This window comes from Coregonus clupeaformis, unplaced genomic scaffold (genome assembly GCF_020615455.1).
Source record: "Coregonus clupeaformis isolate EN_2021a unplaced genomic scaffold, ASM2061545v1 scaf0098, whole genome shotgun sequence".
NCBI lineage: Eukaryota > Metazoa > Chordata > Actinopteri > Salmoniformes > Salmonidae > Coregonus > Coregonus clupeaformis.
Genome location: NW_025533553.1, coordinates 73,439 through 101,176, shown reverse-complemented (window position 1 = coordinate 101,176; position 27,738 = coordinate 73,439). Strand labels below are relative to the sequence as shown.

General features: G+C 41.5%; 1 protein-coding gene across 5 annotated transcripts in view; it reads right to left on the bottom strand.

Moving 5' to 3' along the window:
- The window catches only part of ogdha (oxoglutarate dehydrogenase a), a 55,872-nt gene extending 30,817 nt beyond the window's left edge, over window positions 1-25,055 (bottom strand). For 2 of the 5 annotated variants that reach the window (XM_041900584.2, XM_041900580.2), the window contains exons 1-4: window positions 24,903-25,046; window positions 16,959-17,347; window positions 3,020-3,196; window positions 2,059-2,161 (exon numbers count right to left, since the gene is read on the bottom strand). In XM_041900584.2, the coding sequence (XP_041756518.1) occupies window positions 2,059-2,161; window positions 3,020-3,196; window positions 16,959-17,183 (505 nt within the window). In that variant the 5' untranslated portion in view covers window positions 17,184-17,347; window positions 24,903-25,046. Of the gene's footprint in view, window positions 1-2,058; window positions 2,162-2,377; window positions 2,472-3,019; window positions 3,197-16,958; window positions 17,348-24,902 lie in introns of all 5 variants that reach the window. The other 3 variants (XR_006003744.1, XM_041900581.2, XM_041900582.2) reach the window with 3 other exon arrangements.
- Between the last annotated feature and the right edge of the window lie 2,683 nt (window positions 25,056-27,738).

Genomic DNA, 27,738 nt, shown 5'->3' with positions numbered 1-27,738 from the left:
TAAAGAAAAAAATAAGCAAACACGTTTGTCTTCGCCAAAAGGCATGTGAGAGACTCCCCAAACATATGGATCAGATGAGACTAAAATTGAGCTTTTTGTCCATCAAGGAAAACGCTATGTCTGGCGCAAACCCAACACCTCTCATCACTCTGAGAACACCATCCCCACAGTGAAGCATGGTGGTGGCAGCATCATGCTGTGGGGATGTTTTTCCATCGGCAGGGACTGGGAAACTGGTCAGAATTGAAGGGATGATAGATGGCGCTAAATACAGGGAGATTCTTGAGGGAAACCTGTTTCAGTCTTCCAGAGATTTGAGACTGGGACGGCGGTTCACCTTCCAGCAGGACAATGACCCTAAGCATACTGCTAAAGCAACACTCGAGAGGTTTAAGGGGAAACATTTAAATGTCTTGGAATGGCCTAGTCAAAGCCCAGACCTCAATCCAATTGTGAATCTGTGGTAAGACAAAGATTGCTGTACACCAGCGGAACCCATCCAACTTGAAGGAGCTGGAGCAGTTTTGCCTTGAAGAATGGGCAAAAATCCCAGTGGCTAGATGTGCCAAGCTTATAGAGACATACCCCAAAAGACTTGCAGCTGAAATTGCTGCAAAAGGTGGCTCTACAAAGTATTGACTTTGGGGGGGTGGGGTGAATAGTTATTCGTGCTCAAATTCTGTTTTTTTGTCTTATTTCTTGTTTGTTTCACAAGAAAACATATTTTACATCTTCAAAGTGGTAGGCATGTTGTGTAAATGAAATTATACAATCCCCCCAAAAAATCCATTTTAATTCCAGGTTGTAAGGCAACAAAATAGGAGAAATGCCAAGGGGGGTGAATACTTTTGTAAGCCACTGTACTTTTGTATATATAGTGTATGTGCATGTTATGTGTGTGAGCAAATGAAGTGAGGGTGTGTGTGTGTGTTGGAGTATCAGTGTGTGTGAGTGTGTAGAGTCCTGTGAGTGTGCATAGAGACGGTGCAAAAATATAAATACAAGGATCAACTCAGATCGTCCGTGTAGCCATTTTGTTAGCTGTTTAGCAGTCTTATGGTTTGGGGATAGAAGCTGTTCAGGAGCCTGTTGGTGTCAGACTTGATGCAACGGTACCGCTTGCCGTGCGGAAGCAGAGAGAACAGTCTATGGCTTGGGTGGCTGGAGTCTTAAAACGATTTTCTGGACCTTCCTGATATAGAGGTCCTGGATGTACTGGGCTGTCCGCACCACCCTTTGTAGTGCCATGAGATTGAGGGCGATGCTGTTGCCATACCAAGCAGTGATGCAACCAGTCAAGGTCCTCTCAATGGTACAGCTGTAGAACTTTGATGGCCCATGCCAAACCTTTTCAACCTCCCAAGGAGTGTGTGTGGACCATTTTAAGTCCTTAGTGATTTTGACACCGAGGAACTTTAAGCTCTCGACCAGCTCTACTGCAGCCCTGTCGATGTGGAAAATAGCAAAGTTGGGCCGGAGCTCGCAAAACGGTGGCCATACAGTACAGCACCATTTTTATATAGCTTTATACAGAGAAGGCCGGCATAGGCCATCCAAAAACCAGCATGTCATGCCAAACAGAGCTTGCTCAGCTACCCAGTCGACAGAGGATCTGTAGTGAGTTGCTCATTCTCCTCACCAAGTTTATCCGAGGACGTTATAATGTAAATGGGGACGTGAGAGTCCAGATCGGCATCCATAATCCCCAGAGGGTACAGCTGAGCAACAAGATAAGTGGTCACAGCTGTCTGGGCTTATCACCCATCCAACGGTTTAAAAAATGATTACAGAAACTGAACCAGATCCTCCCAATGGTGGACACCCTATACTCCCAAAGGGGGCAAAGAGATTTAAGTCAAGTAAGTAAAAAAGCATCAACGCAAATATGTGGCATTTCAGGAAAACAAGGGGAAAGGAGCCCTTTCAGGGACAAATGGGCACATGTTTACAGAGAAGGCCAGTGTAGGCCATACATAGACCAGCATGTCATGCCAGACAGAGCTTGCTCATCTACCCAGCCGCCCAGAGGATCTGTAGTGAGTAGCTTATTCTCCTCACCGAGTTTATCCGAGGACGTTATAATGTCATTGGGGACGTGAGAGTCCAGATCGGCATCCATAATCCCCAGAGGGTCCAGCTGAGCAACATGGTGCCCACGGATCTAAAGAAACAGGTCCGAGGGGAAATGGAACAAAACATCCGACAGGTGGGGGTGAGAGGGGGGAGGGGCGTGAGTGTAGAGAGACATAGAAGTGTTGAAAGGGATTTGAAAGAAAAATAAAGAGAGAAGAGAAAAAGGAGGGAGGAAATGGGAAAGCAACATTAACACAAACAAGCTCATTATCGTCTCACACAGCTGTGAGGGAACATTTCTCACCGACATTCTGAACCCCAGTAGGTACTGGGGCATCATCAAAATTAATACAACTGATGCCAAGAGGATCGAGTTCTGCGTTGTGATGGCCATTCAACTGGAAATAAGGTAACATTAGTCACATGGTAAAACAAGGTATTCAATTAACACCACAACAATACAACAAAACAGAAATAGGAAACATTCAAGTGTACATCATAATAGGCATTTCAGTTAACATCATGAGGTCACAGTTCTTTATGATATAAAAACAGACAGCTCACCTTTGTCCCAGCTTTCAAATGTCAAACATTTCAGCACAGGTACTGTATACCACTAAAATGTTAGTCCATTATCAGCATAGTTGGTATCATTAACTTAGACAGTGAACTTTGTGGAAATAATTAGCTATGCTCACAGACAACAAAGATGATCTATTTTAAACCTCAAACTCACAGGTAGAGATTACTCAACTTTATGTTCTGATCTTGTGTGCCACCGTTCTAGACGCATTTGACAAAATATTTTTGTGAAACAGTTACAGCTTTCTGGCTGCTGACTGTTTTGTAAATGGTCAAACTACTTGGCATGCTTACTAAGACCTTATAGACATGGTCGTCCTTGTTTTCTAATTTTGTAGAGCGTGTGGTGGCTGACTGGTCTGACCTGGTAGGCACGGATGAGGGATTGGACAGCCAGGTGATCCTCCACCAGCTTCTCCACGTTGGGCTGAGCCCCCGCCAGAGACTGGGCTAGGGGCAGACCGGCCAGGCTCAGAGGGCTCTGGTGGGCCATGCCCGGGGGAGCACCTGCATTGGCATTGCGGAAGAAAACATCCCAAGACTGCAGGAAAGAGAGGAGAAATAAGAATTGGGATTAATGAACAGTGGTATGAAAGGAGATCGCCAACAAATGTCAAATTTAAATTGTATAAGGTGGTATAGCTTCATGACCTTTGCCTATGCTAGAAATATTAAATAAAAGTAACCCAATGTTACTGTTTCCATTTTCCCTTTGTGATGAAAACAACCTGTGTGATTAATCTTATGCCATTCAAAACAACAACGGAAGGCAAATTCCACACATTCCTGTCAGAGCTGTTCTCCAACTGATTTGGTCATTCTAAAAATGTCTTATATTTTAAGCAGCCAACTGTTTTCTTGGGGAAAATCTACTTAAATGTTATATGGTAAACTGACAAAACTAGTAAAGCCCTCACTTATTCCTCAATATGAAAACCAAAACACACTGCCGTTCTCTGGGATTAGTTTATTTTGAAGTTATTGACTTCATACCAAAGGGATACTTGAAACTAACGCTAGTCACAAGATCCTTCATAGTAAATCTAGATTTACATTGCAGAGATGCAGGTACGACAATCCCAGCTCCCGGCACCTGAATTTTTACCCACCTGGTCGAAACAATTTATACCAGTGTGATTAATGGTCAGCTGTGGCGTGTGCAAACGTGAAGTGATAGCATATCAGGCGAAAAGATTCCCTGGGGGAATCGTATAGGGTAAGCGTCACAGCCTCAGTTTCATTCAGTATTCTACATACATTTCCACTCAAGTGGCTTGAGTTTAAGAACACATGATGAGCTGGAACCGTGTAAGGGCTTTACAAGCTGTGCATGAATCAAACTGAATTAGAGTTTTGAAGTTGGAGACAAGAAACAGTGGGTGTTGGTGACATCACACACACATTTGCCTACTTTGTGTTGCTACATTTAGGCTACCTAAGAGCCAAGATCTGCGACCCAAATGACACCCTGTTCCCTATATAGTGCAATACTTTGATCAGGGCCCATAAGGGAATAGGGTGCCATTTGGGACGCACCCATGATATTCATATTCCTCTTTTTCCAGATAATAGGCCAACTGACCATCCGCTATTCCCGATTCTAGTATATCGTTAAAACTATTGCCAGGTTTTTTCTGCATAGAGAAGGCTTGGGCGGGCATCCTAAGCTTTTTTACGGGCCACCTATTGGGGGGGGGGTGTAAAAACATTTTTTGTGAAAACTCAAAGACATAGTGGGGAAAAAAAGTATTTAGTCAGCCACCAATTGTGCAAGTTTTCCCACTTAAAAAGATGAGGCCTGTAATTTTCATCATAGGTACACGTCAACTATGACAGACAAAATGAGAAAACAAAATCCAGAAAATCACATTGTATGATTTTTTATGAATTTATTTGCGAACTATGGTGGAAAATAAGTATTTGGTCACCTACAAACAAGCAAGATTTCTGGCTCTCACAGACCTGTAACAACTTCTTTAAGAGGCTCCTCTGTCCTCCACTCGTTACCTGTATTAATGGCACCTGTTTGAACTTGTTATCAGTATAAAAGACACCTGTCCACAACCTCAAACAGTCACACTCCAAACTCCACTATGGCCAAGACCAAAGAGCTGTCAAAGGACACCAGAAACAAAATTGTAGACCTGCACCAGGCTGGGAAGACTGAATCTGCAATAGGTAAGCAGCTTGGTTTGAAGAAATCAACTGTGGGAGCAATTATTAGGAAATGGAAGACATACAAGACCACTGATAATCTCCCTCGATCTGGGGCTCCACGCAAGATCTCACCCCGTGGGGTCAAAATGATCACAAGAACGGTGAGCAAAAATCCCAGAACCACACAGGGGGACTTAGTGAATGACCTGCAGAGAGCTGGGACCAAAGTAACAAAGCATACCATCAGTAACACACTACGCCGCCAGGGACTCAAATCCTGCAGTGCCAGACGTGTCCCCCTGCTTAAGCCAGTACATGTCCAGGCCCGTCTGAAGTTTGCTAGAGTGCATTTGGATGATCCAGAAGAGGATTGGGAGAATGTCATATGGTCAGATGACACCAAAATATAACTTTTTGGTCAAAACTCAACTCGTCGTGTTTGGAGGACAAAGAATGCTGAGTTGCATCCAAAGAACACCATACCTACTGTGAAGCATGGGGGTGGAAACATCATGCTTTGGGGCTGTTTTTCTGCAAAGGGACCAGGACGACTGATCCGTGTAAAGGAAAGAATGAATGGGGCCATGTATCTTGAGATTTTGAGTGAAAACCTCCTTCCATCAGCAAGGGCATTGAAGATGAAACGTGGCTGGGTCTTTCAGCATGACAATGATCCCAAACACACCGCCCGGGCAACGAAGGAGTGGCTTCGTAAGAAGCATTTCAAGGTCCTGGAGTGGCCTAGCCAGTCTCCAGATCTCAACCCCATAGAAAATCTTTGGAGGGGAGTTGAAAGTCCGTGTTGCCCAGCGACAGCCCCAAAACATCACTGCTCTAGAGGAGATCTGCATGGAGGAATGGGCCAAAATACCAGCAACAGTGTGTGAAAACCTTGTGAAGACTTACAGAAAACGTTTGACCTGTGTCATTGCCAACAAAGGGTATATAACAAAGTATTGAGAAACTTTTATTATTGACCAAATACTTATTTTCTACCATAATTTGCAAATAAATTCATAAAAAATCCTACAATGTGATTTTCTGGATTTTTTTTTCTCAATTTGTCTGTCATAGTTGACGTGTACCTATAATGACAATTACAGGCCTCTCTCATCTTTTTAAGTGGGAGAACTTGCACAATTGGTGGCTGACTAAATACTTTTTTTCCCCACTGTACATATTGGCTACAGCCTCATGTCCAAACCGATGCTGACATGAGGAAGGCACCATATGTAGCCTAGGTATATTACCTAGGCTATACTTTGACATGTTGACTTTTTAAATGTACATGGAAAATAGATTTGAATATTATTCCAATGTTGGCCTCTGACCCAATTCTGATCGGTGTAAATGTTTGATGGTGATTTCCTTTACTTGTCCATTCAGACAACTTAAATCTACAGCGCATTCATGAAGTATTCATTCCCCTTGACTTTTTCCACATTTTATTATATAACAGCCTTATTCTAAAATGGATTAAATGTATTTATTTCCTCATCAATCTACACACAATACAACCCATACTGACAAAGCGAAAACTGTTTTTTATAAATGTTTGCAAATTTATAAAGAAAAAAAACTTTACATAAGTATTCAGAACCTTTGCTATGACACTCGAAATTGAGCTCAGGTGCATCCTGTTTCCATTGATCATCCTTGAGATGTTTCTACAACTTGATTGGAGTCCACCTGTGGTAAATTCAATTGATTGGACATGATTTGGAAAGGCACACACCTGTCTATATAAAGGTCCCACCGTTGACAGTGCATGTCAGAGCAAAAACCAAGCAATGAGGTCGAAGGAATTTCCCGTAGAGCTCCGACACAGGATTGTGTCGAGGCACAGATCTGGGGAAGGGTACCAAAAAAATTATGCAGCATTGAAGGTCCCCAAGAACACAGTGGCCTCCATCCTTCTTAAATGGAAGAAGTTTGGAACCATCAAGACTCTTCCTAGAGCTGGCCGCCCGGCCAAACTGAGCAATCGGGGGAGAAGGGCCTTGGTCAGGGAGGTGACCAAGAATCCGACGGTCACTCTGACAGAGCTCTAGAGTTCCTCTGTGGAGATGGGAGAACCTTCCAGAAGGACAACCATCTCTGCAGCACTCCACCAATTAGGCCTTTATGGTAGAGTGGCCAGACGGAAGCCACTCCTCAGTAAAAGGCACATGTTTGCCAAAAGGCACCTAAAGGACACTCAGACCATGAGAAACGAGATTCTCTGGTCTGATGAAACCAAGATTGAACTCTTTGGCCTGAATGCCAAGCGTCATGTCTGGAGGAAACTGGCACCACCCCTACGGTGAAGCATGGTGGTGGCAGCATCATGCGGTGGGGATGTTTTTCAGCAGCAGGGACTGGGAGACTAGTCAGGATCGAGGCAAAGATGAACGGAGCAAAGTACAGAGAGATCCTTGATGTAAACCTGCTCCAGAGCACTCAGGACCTCAGACTGGAGTGAAGGTTCACCTTCCAACAGGACAACGACCCTAAGCCAAGACAACGCAGGAGTGGCTTCAGGACAAGTCTCTGAATGTCCTTGAGTGGCCCAGCCAGAGCCCGGACTTGAACCGAATCGAACATCTCTGGAGAGATCTGAAAATAGCAGTGCAGCGACACTCCCCATCCAATCTGACAAAGCTTGAGAGGATCTGCAGAGAAGAATGGGAGAAACTTCCCAAATACAGGTGTGCCAAGCTTGTAGCGTCATACCCAATAAGAATTGAGGCTGTAATCGCTGCCAAATGTGCTTCAAAAAAGTACTGAGTAAAGGGTCTGAATACTTACGTAAATGTGATTTCAGTTTTTAATAAATGTGCAGAAAATTCTAAAAACCTGTTTTTGCTTTGTCGTTATGGGTTATTGTGTGTAGATTTGGGGGGGGGGGGGGTCTGAATACTTTCAGAGTGCACTGTATATACTGTATTCTATTCTACTGTATTTTAGTCAATGCCACTCCGACATTGCTCGTCCTAATATTTATATATTTCTTAATTCCATTATTTTACTTTTAGATCTGTGTGTCTTGTTGTGAATTGTTAGATACTACTGCACTGTTGGAGCTAGGAACACAAGCATTTCGCTACACCCGCAATAACATCTGCTAAAATGTGATTTGATTTTGCCTGCCTTATGCTATCTGACTGACTCAAACATAACAAAATCAAAATGGGGCCCCATACTATGACATTTTGGGAATTGTAGATTTTCCCTGACTCTAGTTTTTATTCTGGTGGTTGTTAGTTCTCAAAGATTATCTTATTTCAAACAGGTGCCTATGCCGCCATACATAATTCACCTGGCCTGGCTTTCCTAAATTCAGTGTATTATGCAAACTGGTAATGGCTAAATCCATCAAACAATAAATCAATGCTATAATTGGTGTGTGCACAGAAGAGGAAGTTACATGGAAGCAGAACCTATTCTGTAGAAATGGCGTATGCCACCGGATTGTAACGTTAGAGAACTGAGAATGATGGGCTTTCATAGGCAGTACTGGTTGAGGACAGTGTTTTTTTTTTTAATTTGGTGCTTTTTACTTTTTATATGAAAGTCAAATGAAGGGGTTTTATGTCGATATCAAATCGTTTCTGTGTAACAATTAAGTACCTTACTGTGATTGTTTTCAATTTTAATAGTTTATTAGCATAGGGCAATTTCTCAAAAAATAATTTTGCTAGGACTGATTTGAGTGAGGAGGGGAAAACAGAACAAGGCCAGAGAGGTTGGGAACTCTTATTGGTCTATTAAAAGGGGAATTTCACCCTGGGGGAATCTGGCCTTGTTTTCATCAACCCCGAGCCATTTCTAGGTCAGTGAGATGCGTTTCACACATAATTGCCCAGGAGCAGTGGCAATCAGTCATTCAGACCCACCTGGTTTGAGCCCTGCTTGTAAAGCTAAAATATAAGGCTTTTTTTGCATTCATTTGTGTTACATATCAGTTTGCAAACAATAAGAAAAATAAAAATAAATCCTTGAGTTAATAAAGCTGCATACAAACATGGTCTTTTTCTAAAATGCAGGTGTTTCAGCCTAGCTCAGTGCTTTCTGTAGTGGAGGGGCAGCCAGCAAAAGCACAGAGCATAGGCGTTGGTAATCTCTAGTTGTGTCGTGATTGGCTCAGTGTTCTGTTACTCGTGGGGACACAACATCACCGCAGAATCTACAAGGCAGTTCTAGACCCATTGGCTGCTGCCATAGATTTACATTAGAAGTGCCCATCCAAGAAGGCTCAAGGTCATTGGCCACAGATTAAATGACGTCAAATCAAGTTATATCTATTGTAGCTTTGATTGGACTGATAATGTCAACATCATACTTTCAAAATCTTAGTTAGCAAGCTAGCTAGACAAGCAGTCATCATGAATCACATCCACAATTTACTGGAAAATCCTTTTCAATCCTTGTCATATGAAGAGAATTACAGATAAAATGTATCGGTGCTCATCGGCCATAAACAAACTGCTAGCATTGCAAAGAAATCACTATTTTGCTTCACCTGCCTGCTATTCAGTGGAGGCTGTGTGGTCCAAGTCTATGAAGATGCTCCTGAAGATGGCGCCGACAGAGGGCTGCCTCGCTTCTAGTCCTTAGGAAACGTTGCAGTATTTTGTTTTTTTAATGTATTTTTCTATTGTTACAGCTGTGTATATCCCCCCCTCAAGCAGATACCACGACGGCCCTCAAGGAACTTCACTGGACTTTATGCAAACTGGAAACCATATATCCTGAGGCTGCATTTATTGTAGCTGGGGATTTAACAAAGCAAATTTGAGAAAAAAGGCTACCTAAACTATCAGCATATTGACTGTAGCACTCGCGCTGGAAAAACGCAGGACCATTGTTACACTCATTTCCGCTATGCATACAACGCCCTCCCCCGCCCTCCTTTCGGCAAATCTGACCACGACTCCATTTTGCTGCGTCCCTTCCTATAGGCAGAAACTCAAAACAGGAAGCACCCGTGCTTAGTACTATTCAACGCTGGTCTGACCAATCGGAATCCACGCTTCAAGATTGTTTTGATCACGCGGACTGGGATATGTTCCGGGTAGCCTCTGAGAATAATATAGACATATACGCTGATTCAGTGAGTGGGTTTATAGGGAACTGTATAGGAGATGTTGTACCCACTGTGACTATTAAAACCTACCCTAACCAGAAATTGTGGATCGATGGCAGCATTCACGAAAAACTGAAAGCTCGAACCACCGCATTTAACCATGACAAGCTGACGGCGAATATGGCAGAATACAAACAGTGTGGTCATTCCCTCCGCAAGGAAATCAAGTAGGCAAAACATCAAGAGATAAAGTGGACTCAGACACGAGACGTATGTGGCAGGGTCTACAGACAATCACGGACTACAATAGGAAAACCAGCCACGTCGCGGACACCGACGTCTTGCTGCCAGGCAAGCTAAACACCTTCTTCGCCCGCTTTGAGGATAACAGTGCCACCGACACGGCCAGCTACCAAGGACAGTGGCCTCTCCTTCTCCGTGGCCGACGTGAGTAAGACATTTAAACGTGTTAACCCTCGCAAGGCTGCCGGCCCAGACGGCATTCCTAGCCATGTCCTCAAATCATGCGCAGACCAACTGGCTGGTGTGTTTACGGACATATTCAACCTCTCCCTATCCCAGTCTGCTGTCCCCACATGCTTCAAGATGGCCACCATTGTTCCTGTACCCAAGAATGTAAGGTAACTGAACTAAATGACTAAATACATTTTGAACGGTCATCCAACTTGGAATTCCAAGTCGGGAAACTCAGGTCTCTTTCTAGAGCTCCGACTTTCCGACCTGAAGATCACTGACGTCATGATTCAACCTTTTTCCCCCCCGCCGCGCCACCTTCCTGTTCAAGTGAGCACAGCAAAACGGTGAGTCCAAAAATAGGCCTGTCTTGTATGCTTCTGCATAAATGATGTAATAAGCCAGGGATATATGTATACTGTAGCTAAGAAAGTAATACTAAGTGTATGTTGTGTAGCAAGCTGTTAGTAACCAATGTGTCTTACCCTAAGAATTTGGCCCCTCTCCCCTTCAGAACTTACCCTACCTTTAGTCAGTTTTAGAGAAATGTAATCTAATATTGTAAGAGCTTTCATTGTCTGCTTATATGCCCCCATTATTTATCCTATGGTTCTGACTTGGTGTACAGGAAGAATACTGTAAGAACGGCCCATGTTGTTGCTGTCCTTTTCAAAAGTGCTGAACAAATAGGCTTATTGTCCGTCTTAGCTCGCTCATTAATGTCTTAATCAAAATTACGGCTTACCTCTTATCCACTCATTGTTCTCTTATGCCATAGTTTGCACATCTCAATTGTTATATTGCTTATATAGGTCTCAGTATCTTAATCATTTTAGGCAATGTTGGAATGATGCATTTCACTGTTTTGCGTACTTTGTGTATTATAATTAGCTCATGTGCTTTTCTCCACGAGGGGATACTATAATGTTTGCCAGTGAAAGTTCAGTAATAGACCCATTCCAGAGAGTTTTGTTTGCGCAATGTGCTGTCTGTGCGTCTGTATAGGCCTATGGTCTATAAAAGTGGATCCTCTTGATTGTATTTTCCTTCCTTTTTAGACCACATAAGCCTAATAAAATACTTCAAAATGGTAGGCTAACCATGTCTCAGTCTCTCTGTGTGGTGACTTAAAGAACAGTAAGTTAAGGCCTCAACATCTTGCTCAATTTATCTGAACTACCATCTCTGAATTTCTGTCAGTGTGCAAGTGCTGAACAAAGGCCTACCTTGTTGCAGCTCGTTTTCTTGCACTTGCTTATACTTAGAGATAAGTGACGACACCAGGACAGCGAAGTCACTGACCACCTTCTGGAGACACTTGAAACCCTACCTCTTTAAGGAATGCCTGGAATAGTCTAACAGTAATCCTTCTACACCCCCCCCCCCCTCCCCCAGTGGTGGTTGTCCCACTGGCTATCCTAAATTGAATGCACCAATTTGTAAGTCGCTCTGGATAAGAGCATCTGCTAAATGACGTAAATGTTAAACGTAAGTGTTAATGATATAAGATCAAACATTTTGAATTTACTGAACATAAACATAATAATGTTTGTGTATGGTTCAAAGGTCAAAACTCATGTCTGCATTCGTTATTATTGAAGGAGAATGCAGTTCTTATCACGTTACACAAATCCAAAAGGAGTCTGTAGAAACCATATTTATTTAAGCAAGTCAGCCATGGTTTTTTTAAAGGTGGTAAATTAGGCTGAATTAACTTTTTTGCTGCCAGACGAGGCTCCGCTGATGTAGCGGTCATAAGGATTCACTCCATGTGGCTGAAAGGAAAGCTCTGCTGTCAGGACAGCTTTATGTAGGCCTTAACAGTTTGTGGGCACCGTTTGTCACCGTTATAGTGCAATTAATGTATTGTTTAGTGTTGTGTCTTTGCTGGCATGCATCTAAAAGAATTGGTTGAGCTTGCACCAAGATTTACATGCTAAAATCGCCACTGCCCAGGAAGAAGGCAGGTCTGGGCTTTGCATGCTGAATGATACACCCTATGACAGCTATTGATTGGGTGGGGGGGGGTTCCGTTTAGGCTCTATGTGATACTGATCACACTATGTTTTTGTGCGTGTAGATATGGTTGTCCTTGTTTGATAGAGCCGTTGGACGTCTTTCAGCGATGTTCCTATCAGCATACTCATTGCTAAATACATAGGTTATGATTATGACCATGGATGCATTTCAAAATCACAAAATTATAGGCATGACGCAAGATAGGATTCCAAACAGATGTAAATAACAATTATTGGCTATCCGGTAAGTTAGGTTTAGTAGCTAACAGTGAGTGAGGAGAAATAATAATACAACTCTAAAACTGATAAGCTGGTACTACTATAAAAAACATTTTCCTGTTAGTATCTAGCTACAGCCATGTCTGTCTCCCTACCTAGGTACATTTGCACGGTCTGGTCACTGTGCAAAGGTTGAGGGTTATGCCATATTTATTTCTATTAGGCTAGATATTGTTCTAAAATGTCATCTCTGTGCCTATGCACATGTATGCATGTTCAACTAGTCTACCCTAATGTTGTTATGCTGGCACAGTCTTACAGACAATGTGTGGTGCCTGGAATTCTTTCTGGAGTGGATTCTTTGAGAGAAACAGAATTCCTTTGCCTGCGCGTGTAATTGTAGCAGAACTGTATCCCGTAAACTTTATCCCTCTAGAGAGATTAGACATGAAGCTAGATTTCAAGCAGATGACTCATGATGAGCTGAATGGCAGTTTGATCATGACAACTCCTCCCACAGCTTTACAAGTGTTCCCTGAACTTACTGTGTTTCTTTGGAATTGCAATTTCATCATGACCACCTCTCCCATCATCTGCTGATCACCAGTTCTCTTAGCTACAGATTGTTACACCAGATAATGAGATTTAACCAAAGATTTGTGGTATGCATCACTGGGAGAATTTTCTACCAACCTTAGCTTGGCGATGGCGTCTTCATCCTCAGTGTACACTGATGGATTACTTAATGGAGCAGCAAAAAATTATTTATTTTAATAACTGAGCATTTTCTAAATTCAAATGTACCCCCTGAAACTGGACACAGACATTGTGAGACTCCCTTTTCCACGAATCGAGGATAAAAGACCGCATCGCCAAGCTAAGGTTGGTAGACAATTCTCTGTTTTACACCAGACAGAGCCTATCTTGTAACTCCCAGTATTTTTGAGTCATCATAAAATATTATACACTCCCCTGTATTTTCGATTGACAAATACACATTACTTGGAAATATCTGAATCTAACATCTATTTGATGCTACAGAGCCCTGTACAGCTTACATAAATAGCTTCTGTGAATCCATAAAAGCAGACACATTTTGAGGATTGATCAAAAATATCCATATTTATTTTATGGTCCTTTATCTGGCTTCGGTACACTGGCAATGGTGTTTGGCATGGTGGGCTGTGGAAGCAGAGTGCTTGGGGCGAATGGTCTTGTTCCGTCTGTGGTGTACAACCAGCTGGATAAGACTGCCGGAAGTGGTTTAGGGCTCGTAGACCTTAACCACAAACTGTTTTGACCTCTTGCAGAAGATTTGCTGGTAATGCACGTCTCCTGGAAAGACATGGTTGTGGTGTTACCATTTTACACTTTTTGTGGATGGGACGTAGGGCAACACGCCATTGTTGGTGAAGGCGTCATCCGATTGGGACCTAAGTGTTTAGAGACAGACTGGTGTGTTGTTTAGGGACAATGAGGGACATTGGGAGCTGCTTTTGAGTGGAAAGATCATTCAACAAAGTGAATGGGCTGGGGGGCTGCAGAAGGTGTGAAGTCTTAGTAGGGCAGTTCTTACACAGTATGTATTTTGTATTTATTAAGGATCCCCATTAGTTCCTGCCAAGGCAGCAGCTACTCTTCCTGGGGTCCAGCAACATTAAAGCAGTTTAATGTATTGTTGTGTATGGGAGATTGAGGAGAAATGGCACCTTTCAATCGTTCTCATACACAACAATACATTTACTGTCTCTATGCACAACCAAAACCCCCTTCCTCATCTCAAAGACCAATCTGTAAACCTCTCCCAGCCCACTGACTTTGACAGATAGTAGCAGGGGATTTTTGTAGACGTGTCTTTGTATTGTGTTTTGACAATCTGCAGAGAGAAGAATTAAGTGGTTGTATTATTACTGATGTAGTCTTGATTTTACATCTTTCAGTGTCCCTTTCTCGTTTTTGTCCCACAATCTTGTTGTGCTCCATAACCGCAAGGTGTGTCCCCTCCCTCATACTCATGTACGCAAAATGCCGCAGCTTTGTGGCATTTTTCAGCTGTGCCTGTGGAAGGACTCCAGATAACCTGAGTTTTACACAGAGAAAAGGTAAAAAGAGAAACGGGGTAGGCTAAATTGGTCTGGAAGGTACTCTGTGGTCTTCAGGCAACATCTTAACACCTGTAACCCCACAACACAAACGCTTACCAATTAATGTTTATGCCATGCTTACTGTAAATTGAGCTATCTTAGCCGTCAGCTTGTAAATATTTTTACCAATTTACTTTCACCTTGTGCAGAGCTAGGGGCTGGAAACACAGGCTGGTGGAATCAGATTATGTACCACCTACAACAAAAACACACAATACATCATTCAACCAAGCCACTAATTGTATTAATCTCTATTAGATTAACTAGTTTAGGACACCTAACATGGACATTTCAATATTATCAGCTTGCTATTAGCTAGTTAGCATCACTAAATTGGCAGAAAGATTGCTAGCCAGCTGAGAACCGACTAACCACCCATAGCTATTCATCATTAATACCAACACACAGAGTGTGTTAGCTATATTGACAATTCTATTTTTAGTAACAGAGCGTTTTCCAGACAAGGGTGGAATAGATGACTACCAGATTGAGTTACTCTTATTCCCTAACGTTAGCTAGCTTACGTTAAAGAATGTTAGTCAAAAGGTAGAACGAACAAACATGTTTACTCTACTGAAGGTAGCTAGATACCAGTCTAGACGTTACTACCATGGCATACGTGAAATTGATTGACTGTGTGTATTCAAAAGATAGCTAGCTATATGATTTAGCTGATGGCTTTCAGGACTGTAACGTTAGCTAGCGAATTTACCTAGTCCAGCTAACGTTACGTTACCGCCACTGTAATTGAGAATCTTCTGTTTTGTTGTGAAGGGAGAAAACTATTGTATCACATCACTTCTCAGCTGTCGTCTAAATGGATTCCCCATCCGTTCAGCCTGAAAATTCCTCTGATGATCTTTGGTCACATTAAGCATAATTCTTGATAGCCGCAAACCACTGGCAGCATCGGGGTAAATCTCTGGTAGGTAGATCGGTGAAAGGTAATTCATTTTCGCGCTTGTTTGTAATTAGCACAGCCAGACAGAACAAATATTTTCTACAAAAATTGCCTAGAGAAGGGCCTCCCGAGTGGTGCAGCGGTCTAAGGCACTGCATCGTAGTGCTCGAGGAGTCACTACAGACCCGGGTTCGATCCCGGGCTGTGTCGCAGCCGGCCGCGACCGGGAGACCTATGAGGCAGCGCACAATTGGCCCATCGTCATCCGGGTTAGGGGAGGGTTTGGCCGGCCGGGATGTCCTTGTCCCATCACACTCTAGCGACTCCTGTGGCGGGCCGGGCGCATGCAAGCTGACACGGTCGCCAGTTGTACGGTGTTTCCTCCGACACATTGGTGCGGCTGGCTTCTGGGTTAAGCGAGCAGTGCTTTGGGGGACGCATGGTTCTCGACCTTCGCCTCTCCCGAGTCTGTACGGGAGTTGCAACGATGGGACAAGACTAACTACTAATTGGATATCACGAAATTAGGGGGGTAACATTTCTTTTTTACAAATAAAATAAAATGCCTAGAGAAGTTCTGATATTGTGTGTTGGCCGTTTAAGTAAACAACGCCGTTTCTATGAATGCTGGACTTTGTGGTTCACTATGAGCAGACGAATACACAGGAAGTCAAAACTTCCCGATTCTACCAGTGAAATTAAAATGCGCTCATTCTAGCTTGTGGTTTGGATAATGTTGATGTTAATGACAAAAACGTAATGTTGTTAATTTAGTAATGACTATACGCCGCGGCAGAGCCAGGGTAAAATTCACCTTTAACTAATTTACTGCATGGTGATGTCACCAGTCAGGCCAAAACTCCATTCCACCAAAATAGGCAGAAATTTCAGGCAGTCTATTCGAACAGCTCTTACACTAAAAAGGCATCATCATCTTCACAATTTCACAGTATTATTCCAACCTCATAGTGTGAAAATATATATATAAAAACACAGGAAGATCACGTTGACTGCACTGGGGCCTTTAACAAAACATTAAAAACCCTTGTAATACATATGTGGAATGGGCACATTTGGGAATGTAGCCTACAAATATTTTGTTGCTTGGTATTGCAAGCAGTTTTAAAAATGCCATAAAAAAACAACATCCTCTGAATCATATATGCTGGGCTAATTATTGTAGACGTGTTAACAACGCAACATCCGCCCATGACTTTCACACCGCGGAAAAGACCCCCCCGAGACAGAAAGGGCAAGAACATCTCCCTCTATAGGAGCTGGATGTCCTTCCAGCACCCCATTCCTCCGGGGGTAAAGGGCCTTACCTTATGAACACTCTTGGGGTCCTCTAGCCATGAATAGTACATCTCCTCCACGTAATTGGAGCTTGTTCCATTGAGGAAAGGCTCAGCAGCCACAGGTGCCGTGTAGCACCTGACTGGCTGAAACGTCCTTAGTACGGCCGCACGCCTCTGTTGTGAAAAGTTCTGAGCAGTCTGAGAGGCTGTTAGCGGCCGCAACCGTGCAGCACAAGTCCTTAAGCGGTGCATCGCAGTCCTTTAGCACACACAACTCGCCTAGCTCTCCAAAACAACCACAGAGGGGGATGGAGACTCCTTTCACTTTAACCACACTGCAGTCAAATGATCCACAGGAATCCTATTTCTCCAGAGGGCCTTCGGTTTTCACTTGTCAGCGGTCTTTCTTTCCTGACCTGCAAAAGATTGAGGTTGTGTGATTATATAGGCAATGTTTAATGAGTTAGCAGAGTAAGGAAAGGGACAGCCTGATACATTAAAAAAACAGGGCAAAGCAAACTTTGATGTCATAGCCAGCACAAGCGTATACACAGAGTAATGAAAACTGTCAATATTAAATTGCATTAGTGGTTTTAAGGGCATGAAAGTACTGTTTAATGAGTGTCATCACTGATCCTCCAGTGTAAACTGGGATGTGAATACTGCATGTACAATGTTGAACTGTTATGTTTGCTTTACTGGTCAAAGAGATGACTGCGCGCTCTGTTTAATAATGGTGGGTGTTGGCAATATTAATCTAGTATGTGTTGTGCAGCATCAGAATCTTCTCTCCATTACTCATGACTACATACACAGGTTTGGACATACACAGGTTGGGCTCAACTATGCAGGTGCAGCTGTATGTGAACTGTTGTGCATTTGCAATGATACATGGCCAATATAAGCAGTGAGTTGTGTAAAAATAGTAATGTGTGGATGGGCTGTGAAGGACACAGGGATGGGGATTCTTATGTTTCTCTGATAGCTAAGGTGTGTTATTCTAGAAAGTAACTGACATGTTTGTCTTATGGTCATTAGCAGGATAAATTGATGGAAGGGTAATCAGTCAGTGTAAAACAAATATGTCTGCTTATTTTCATCGAAATATTGAGGTAGCTATACCCACCTCAAACTAAATACAGGAACCTGCTTGCATGAGCGACAGGCTAGCCAAAGTTAGCTGCATGCTTAGCTAGCTACTTCTTGGCAAGTTAGATATCATACTAGCTAGTATGGAGATAGCTGGAGAGAACATGTTATCCGTAAACAAAAAGGTAGTTAAGAATCCATTTTAACAATATTTGTGGTCCTCCTGTAGCTACAAAAACATGTATCCCTTCCTGCCACTACACCTATGTTTTGAACGTATCCATACCTGTAACCTAACGTAGCAGAAACACTGTGAAGCAGGCTAGAATAACTAAGTACTTCAGGGTCACAGATTTCTGGAATCCTTCAGATAAAATTCCTGACCTGTGTACTTTGTATATGAATAATTAGGGTGAAAATGTGCACAATTATCGATATATTTTATACTATGACTTTAGCACAAGTAATAGCGAATTTCAAAGGAGGCTGTTAGCTAAATATGCTAATAAGCGCAAACAAAAATAAACAAATAGCAAAAACAGGCAATCCTGCTCATAAAATTATACCTATATATATGTAGGAGCTACCACGTCATTTGTGGTGAGTTTGGACATTTACAAGCGAATGTGAACGAGAGACACTGTGCAAATGAACAACGTTTTGATGCATGCTTGTCTGAAGCAAGAACAGTACAGCAGGTCTACAAGTTGTGTCTTTGTGGAGTCTGGAGTTGCTAGGGCAGTGGGCCTGCCTGCTCTGAGAAGAGGGGGGAGGAGCAGACGGGCAGAGAACTAAGTGTTTCTTTGCTTCAATAGTGAGATCAGGGACGTGCAACTATAGTTTTTCCTTCAAAGAAAATACATTAATGCAACACATTCGGCAGAAAAAAAGCTTCATTTTCATCAGATGACAACAGAAGTGCAACGATATTTGGCTGGTAAGTCAAATGAGCTTACAATGAAAAAGCAAGGTATTTTTTAGCAAAAAATTATGCATGGCTATCACATTTTTAATGTTTAGGCCTATCATAGAAAGCTACATTTCCTGATGTTTTGCTTAAGTTAATCTTGCATTTTACCAGAGAACAATAGGCTGGCTACACCGAGAAAAGTATCGGAGAAAAGTAGCTAAACATCATGCAGAGCGCTGACAGAATGCAAGTTCGTGAATTGTCCGAGTTTAGAAGTGCAACTGAAGCACAACATTTGTCTGATGCCGAGCAGAAATGACAAAACATTTAAGATCTACATTTACAAAACTCAGCCAGATATTTCTGCATGAAAAACAGAATTCTGCATTAACACAACCACTAAGTTTAACTTGAAAACCATGGAGACTTAATCAAGCTAGTCCTCTTGACTACTTTCTTGTCTCCTCTCTTGCATCAAAGGTTAAAAAAGTATTGATAGGAGACAGAATGCGATTGGATCATCATCTAATTGGCCTTCACATAACTCTTACAGAATTTCCACGTGGACGGGGATATTGGAAATGTAATCAAAGTCTACTGGAGGACAATTTATTCTTAACTAAGACAAAATTATTTATAACTGAATTTTTCCCAGTACAATATAGGTTCAGCAAACTAATAGTGCAGGTAGAAAGCAATAAAAACAGTACTACAGAGTAGTAATTAGAGGAAAAACAACAAAAAACAGGAGGAACGTATTCAATGGCGATCTAATGTAATCTATTACAAAAATAAAGCAAACTGGATGGAATATAGAAAAAAATGCACAAAATTCTTCCAGAATCTCCAACACAGGAACACTACCAAAAATAATTTGCACAATCAAGTCACTGAAGACGGAGTCATCTATGATTCTCCGAATGATATTTTAAAAGAGGAAGCTAAATATTTTAAGCAGATGTTTTCTTTTCAGTCTCATCCTCACCCTCTCTGAATGACGATTACTGTAAGGAATTCTTTCAATAAATATTAAATGCACAGTAAGATCAGAGCAAAGGCCAAATTACAGAGGAATACATTTTTGAGGCTATTAAATCCTTTCAGTCTGGAAACACCCCAGGGCTTGATGGCATACCTGTTTTTTGATATACTCAAAGCCCCATTATTAGCATGTTTTAACTACTCCTATAGAAATGGTAGTCTGTCAGGTACTCCGCAGGAAGCTCTGATTTCACTATTATTAAAACAAGACCTAAATGGCAAATATAAAGATCCAGTCCATTTAAAAAACTGGAGGCCTCTTACACTTCAATGTTGTGATGCAAAAATACTAGCGAAATGCATAGCACTTAGAATTAAAAAGGTTTTAGCAGGTATTGTTCATCCTGATCAGACAGGTTTTTTACATGGACGATACATTGAATATAATATACGACAACAACTAGAAATAATAGAACATGAAACATCTAGGAAGCCAGGCCTGGTATTTATAGCGGATTTTGAAAAGGCCTTTGATAAAGTAAGACTGGATTTTATAAATAAGTGCCTGGATTTTTTCAATTTCGGTGAGTTTCTTATTCAATGGGTAAAAGTAATGTATAGCAACCCCAGGTGTAAAATAGTAAATAGCGGCTACTTCTCAGCGAGTTTTGAATTGTCAAGAGGAGTTAAACAAGGGTGTCCGTTGTCACCATATCTATTCTTTATGGCAATCGAAATGTTAGCTATTAAAATCAGATCAAATAACTGTAGAGGATTAGAAATCCAAGGCCTAAAAACAAAAAGGTGTCCATGTATGCCGATGACTCAAGTTTTATATTAAGTCCGCAAGCTAGACCCCTGCAATGTCTCATTGAAGATAACTTTTCTGCACTCTCTGGACTAAAACCTAATTATGATAAGCGTACCATATTACATATTGGATTGTTACATTTTTTTTATATCTACATTAACCTGCAGTTTACCTTTAAAAATGGGCTGACGGTGAAGTAAACATACTTGGTATTCATATCACAAAATATAGAAATGAGCTCTCCACAATGATTTTCAATAGAAAACGTGTAAAAATAGACAAGATCCTGCAACCATGAAGAGGTAAATACCTGTCTATTTATGGAAAAATTACATAGATTAACTCCTTAGTCATATCTCAGTTTACTCACTTACTTATGACGCTGCTTACTCCTAATGATTCGTTTTTCAAATCACATGAGCAAACCAGACAAGATAAAGCTTGCCTATCTATCTAATGAATATGAACTGGGTGGGTTGAGATTATTAAATATAAAAGCACTAAACCTCTCTCTAAAAGCTTCATTTATACAAAAGTCTTACTTGAACCCAAAATGGTTCTCAAGTACATTACTAAGAAAAGCTCATCCATTGTTTAAAAACTGCCCTTTTGCCAAGATTGCCACGTCTCATTTTCGATTAATTGAAAATGAAACCTTTTTCAAAGTATGTATTGCAGAGCTGGTTACAATTCCAATTTCATCCCCCTGAAAAGATAGAACAAATATTATGGATGAACTCAAATGCTGGTTGAAATAATACCTGTATTTATGGAAAACATGTTTGAAAAGGGTATTCTCTTTTTAAACGATATTGTAAATTGGAATTTTAGAGTTGTGTAGGAAGGTCTGCTCAATCCAAGATAACCAATTGATTACAACATTACCACAAAAATGGAGGTGGCAGCGGGAGGAGGTAGGGAACTGGTCTGTCTGCCAATTATAAATGATCAAAACTGGCAGAGGAATATAAAATAGCACAAATAAATAGGATGGTTGAGGGACAGCTCTCAGGGAACTGTGGGGGGATCTTGGAGGGTTGGTGGCCTGGCGGTTGGGAGCATGGGCCGGTAGGTCGCTGGTTTGGGTCCCTGTTTTGACTTGGTGGGAGATCTGCTGACGTGCCCTTGATCCTGGTTGCTTCTGTGGGTCGCTCTGGATGGGAGTCTGTTAGATGACTGAATGTAATGTAAATGTTGAGCGGCGTCACTGCAGGTAGATGGTATGTTATAATATTCAATAAAAAATATATTTCAAAAAATTAAAACAAATTGACTTGCTATCTAATAAGTAAGTGGCTGAATTAATAAGGTGAAGGGGCATCACAGTGTTAGCTTTCTGACGTGTTTGAGAAGTCAAAGCCCTTTGCATGAGTTATTTGTACAGCTGCCACTGCCATCTTCATTTCCTTGCGTTTATCACTAAGTCGCAAAATCCATCAAGCGCTATGATGAAACTGGCTCTCATGAGGACCGCCACAGGAAAGGAAGAACCAGAGTTACCTCTGCTGCAGAGGATAAGTTCATTAGAGTTACAGCCTCAGAAATTGGCAATGAACTGCACCTCAGATTATAGCCCAAATAAATGCTTCACAGAGTTCAAGTAACAGACACATCTCAACATCAACTGCTCAGAAGAGACTGTGAATCAGGACTTCATGGTCGAATTGCTGCAAGGATTTATTTAGAATTCAAGGCACACTTAACCAGCATGCCTACCACAGCAATACACCATCCCATCTGGTTTGTGCTTAGCGGGACTATCATTTGTTTTTCAACAGGACAATGACCCAACACACCTCCAGGCTGTGTAAGGGCTATTTGACCAAGAAGGAGAGTGATGGAGTGCTGCATCAGATTACCTGGCCTCCACAATCCTCCGACCTCAACCCAACTGAGATGGTTTGGGATGAGTTGGACCGCAGAGTGAAGGAAGAGCAGCCAACAAGTGCTCAGCATATGTGGGAACTCCTTAAAGACTGTTGGAAAAGCATTCCAGGTGACTACCTCATGAAGCTGGTTGAGAGAATGCCAATAGTGTGCAAAGCAGTCAAGGCAAAGGGTGGCTATTTTGAAGAACCTCAAATATAAAATATGTTTTGATTTGTTTAACACTTTTTTGGTTAATACATCATTCCATATGTGTTCTTTCATAGTTTTGATGTCTTCACTATTATTCTACAATGTAGAAAATTGTAAAAATAAAGAAAACCCTTGAATTAGAAGGTGTGTCCAAACTTTTGATAGCCCTATTTGGTAAAAGACCAAGTCCATATTATGGCAATAACTGCTCAAATAAGCAAAGAGAAACGACAGTCCACCATTACTTTAAGACATGAAGGTCAGTCAGTTCGGAACATTTCAAAAACGTTGAAAGTTTGTTCAAGTGCAGTCTCAAAACCCATTAAGCGCTTTGATTAAACTGCCTCTCATGAGGACCACCACAGGAATGGAAGACCCAGAGTTACCTCTGTTGCAGAGGATAAGTTCATTAGTGTTACCAGCCTCATAAATTGCAGCCCAAATAATTGCTTCAGAGTTCAAGTCACAGACACATCTCAACATCAACTGTTCAGTGGGTACTACGTGAATCAGGCCTTCATGGTCGAATTGCTGCAAAGAAACCCCTACTAAAGGATATAGTGTAATACAAATGGGCTAAATAATAATATGGATTTAAATGTGTCTAAAGTTGATTATAATATCAATATTATTATTAAAAGTAGCATTATAAATCATGTTTTGTTATTAGTATTACTGTTGTTACTATAACTATCTAGTAATCATTACTTTTAATGCTGTTAAAAAATATTGTCAATGCTATAATATTATTTGTGCTATTAAGGCTATTCACTTCGATATTGTTAAACAACATTCCAAGTCTGCTAACATTTCCTAATAAAAAAGTTACGAATTTCGACCATTTGTATTATTATTACCATCTTCATTGCAAGACTTTTAATTTGAAGCGAAATCGCCGAGGTCAGAGCCTTATTCTTGCTAGGTCTTGCTTGCTTCTCAGAGGTCATAGAATGACGCCTAAGCAGAGTCCCTACTTCCGTTTTTCAGGGGAAACGGAAGTTACGTTGATAAATACTGTTTCAGAAATATAAAGAAAGGAGATAGAAATCACATTGGGCAATGAATGGAGGAACATTAAACTCCTCAACCAGCGTCACTAGGTTGCTAAAATAATCGTCACGCAATCCCTTCTCAAAGTCAGGGTATGAATCGAGAAACCTGCCCATTTTCCTCAAAAGTACGTGATGTCACACCCAATTTACTCCTTGAAGGAGAGCTCTCCTTGTCTCGTAATCTCCCATAATGTACCGCTCGACCCATTGAAGACGCATTGGCAAAGTACACAATGGGCGGTAATACCATTCCAATTGAGTTTCCCATCTCCTCAAAGGTATCTCTGACAGTAACCCTGAAAACCGGATGTTAGCGTTTTTGTGGCGACCGCATAGCCTACCACACTTGAAACATTCTACACTCCCCTTCACTGCCCAATGCGAACCCGCCCAAGAATGCTTTTCTAAGGAGCCCACTGGTTCTCTAAACGAAATCCCGGTTAAAAATAGGATCAGACGATGAACCAGTCGTCCTGCAAAATGTCAATCATTTTATCCTTTAATAGACATGGGTTTCCAGAAACATTTCCTGACTGGCAAAACACAATTTTCTAGCTAACTAACAAGCTAGCAAATGTTGAATTCTCACAACTGTTGGTCTGTACCTTCATATGAGTTAACGTTAGTCAAGTTACATAGTCTACTATATAATAGTTTAAGTTATCTAACAAAGGCGATGGACCTGCTTCAATGACATTCTCACTCACACCAGATAGCTAGCTATCCAGCTACTACGCTAGCTAACCAAAGTCGTTACCTAGCTAACTTTAGCCACTACCTATTAGTAAGTTATCTTCTATTACTGACCACAAAACACAACGTGTGAATGTTTCTAATTAAAAGATATAATTGGACAGTGGGGAAAAAAATATGTCTAGCTAGTTTAGCTATAGCTAGCAAACACGAGGCTAACGTTAGCTAGCTAGCCAACTCCTCGAGAAACCCTAGTTAAGCTAACGTACTTTTTGGCTGCGACTACTGTACTGGACCTACAATGTTCCTCGTTCAAGCAACAAGAAGTATTGTATAAACTCCACAAAAGCACTTACTTTCAATATCCAGTCGTTTAAAGATTTAAATCACTGCCGTGAATGACGCTAATTCAGCGGCTCACCCACCTCTACTCTGTCGCGTTGCCCTCTGTCTTTATGGAAATGACAGCTAGTAGGAACACCAAACGCAACAGCCGTGTGGGAGTCGAGACACCTATGTGAGCTAGTCACAATAAGGACTGGCCACAATAGTGGAATTTGCGGTTTTCCTTCAAAGTAAAAGTCACTAATTGAACGTCATGCAAATGTTTACAAAAAGTGGAATCATGCCATAATTGGACTAGAATATGCTAAACAAGGTTGGAGTGTTGTTATGTCAATAAAAAAAAGATGATTAGTCAATTTGACAAAACAAATCGCACTGTGGCTGTATTAGACTTCAGAATTGCATTGGTGGCATACTTATATTTCACTGTACAGCCTTACCTATGGATTGTGGCTCAATGAAATGGGGTATCAGTCTACTCAGTGACACCTACAGAACACAACTGTTAAGAGTTTACACAAATATTAGCGTCGTAGCTCTTATTGCGGGACTCTGAAACCACTGTGAAATAAATCACAATCTTACCAGTCTTACCAGTCAACCTACTATTTTCTGGGGAAATAGCTAACTTACTACAATTCTACACATTTTGCCATGGGGCAAAGAGAAAAATGTTCAGTTTTATAGCTAATCTCATGCTATTCTACACATTTTGCGATGAGGTTGAGAGAAAATGTAGCTGTTTTAAAGTTAGAGATCTTATTAAATTACTGCAGGGGCTGTGTCATAAACCCTCAAAGTACCAGAATGGGCTGAAAATGGCAGCCATATTGGTCAGGGAGAATTCCAAACCAGTCTATAAACACAATTTATACAGGTTTTATACCGATTTTCTGTAAAAAAAAAAATAGCCTCTAAAATATATGTAACAGACCATGTCTCAATTTTTTTTAGTTTACTTGGAAAGCTGAGAGTGCTATTATATGATACAATATCAGTACTTGTTGCATTTACAACTTCTCCAAGTCCTATCATCTACTGATTTCAGCCAGTGTATGGCTGTGGATTGACTGCATTGTTTGAATGGAATGTTGGCATTTAGGCAGTTAATTTGAAAAATGTATGGAATCATTCCTCTGAAGCTGGCTGGCTAGCTAGCTGACAAATTTTACATTTACATTTTAGTCATTTAGCAGACGCTCTTATCCAGAGCGACTTACAGTTAGTGAGTGCATACATTATTTTAATTTTCATACTGGCCCCCCGTGGGAATTGAACCCACAACCCTGGCATTGCAAACGCCATGCTCTACCAACTGAGCTACATCCCTGCCGGCCATTCCCTTCCCTACTCTGGACGACGCTGGCTAATTGTGCGCCGCTCCATGGGTCTCCCGGTCGCGGCCGGCTACGACAGAGCCTGGATTCGAACCAGGATCTAGTGGCACAGCTAACACTGCGATGCAGTGCCTTCGTCTCCGGAGTGGCGCAGTGGTCTATGTAACAAATGTTACATGCCTCGGACTGAGACGTGGTCAGCAGATAATAAACCTGAATTAACAGGATAAAATGATGAGACGGAGAAACGTTAGTGGTGTTCAGTAGTAGGCATTCTCCAAGATTGATTAAAATATTATATTTTCTTCATATTTTTTTGTTGTCAAAATAAATTATGCATTACAATTCTATTGTAGCTTTAAATCTTCCCATTCCATATTCCAGTATCCCAAAAAATTAAATGTCTCAGGTTAAAAAAACCTATCACTATACTTCTACACATTCACATTATACAGTGCATTCAGAAAGTATTCAGATCCCTTGACTTTTCCACATTTTGTTACGTTAAAGCCTTATTCTAAAATGGATTAAATTGCTTTTTTTCTTATTAATCTACAAACAATACCCCATAATAGACAAAGCAAAACCAGTTTATTTGAAATTTTAGCAAATGTATTTTTAAAAACCCCCAGGAAATATCACATTTACACAAGCATTCAGACCCTTTACTCAGTACTTTGTTGAAGCACCCTTGGCAGCGATTACAGCCTCGAGTCTTCTTGGGTATGACGCTACAAGCTTGGCACTCCTGTATTTGGGGAGTTTCTCCCATTCTTCTCTGCAGATCCTCTCAAGCTCTGTCAAGTTGGATGGGGAGCGTCGCTGCACAGCTATTTTCAGGTCTCTCCAAAGATGTTAGATCGGGTTCAAGTCCGGGCTCTGGCTGGGCCACTCAAGGACATTCAGAGACTTGTCCCGATGCCACTCCTGTGTTGTCTTGGCTGTGTGCTTAGGGTCATTGTCCTGTTGGAAGGTGAACCTTCGCCCCAGTCTGAGGTCCTGAACCCTCTGGAGCAGGTTTTCATCAAGGATCTCTCTGTACTTTGCTCCGTTTATCTTTCACTTGATCCTGAAGAGTCTCCCAGTCCCTGCCGCTGAAATAAATAATGCTGCCACCACCATGCTTCACAGTAGGGCATGATTCCACTATTTGTAACCATTTGGTTCATTTTCAATGAAGGACTTTTATTTTTGTGGTTATTCCCTATTGTGGCTAATCCTTATTGTGGCTATCTTAATATAGGCCTACACAACATCAAGCCCCGTTGAAGTCGGATTTGTATCCCACCACGTGTGAGCCAGACCAGAATTGGCCAGAAATTGGGATTTTGGGGCCCCTCGAGGAACTTTCAGGGAGTTACAGAGTCCCTGAAAGTACCTTTTTTCTTGAGAGTAGTGATAAAAACACAATCTCACACTCAATTAGTGCAAATATGTGCAAAAAGTATTTCAGCAGATATTGTGCATTTTAATGCGACTTCATTCAAAGGGAAATATATTTTTCCGGGGC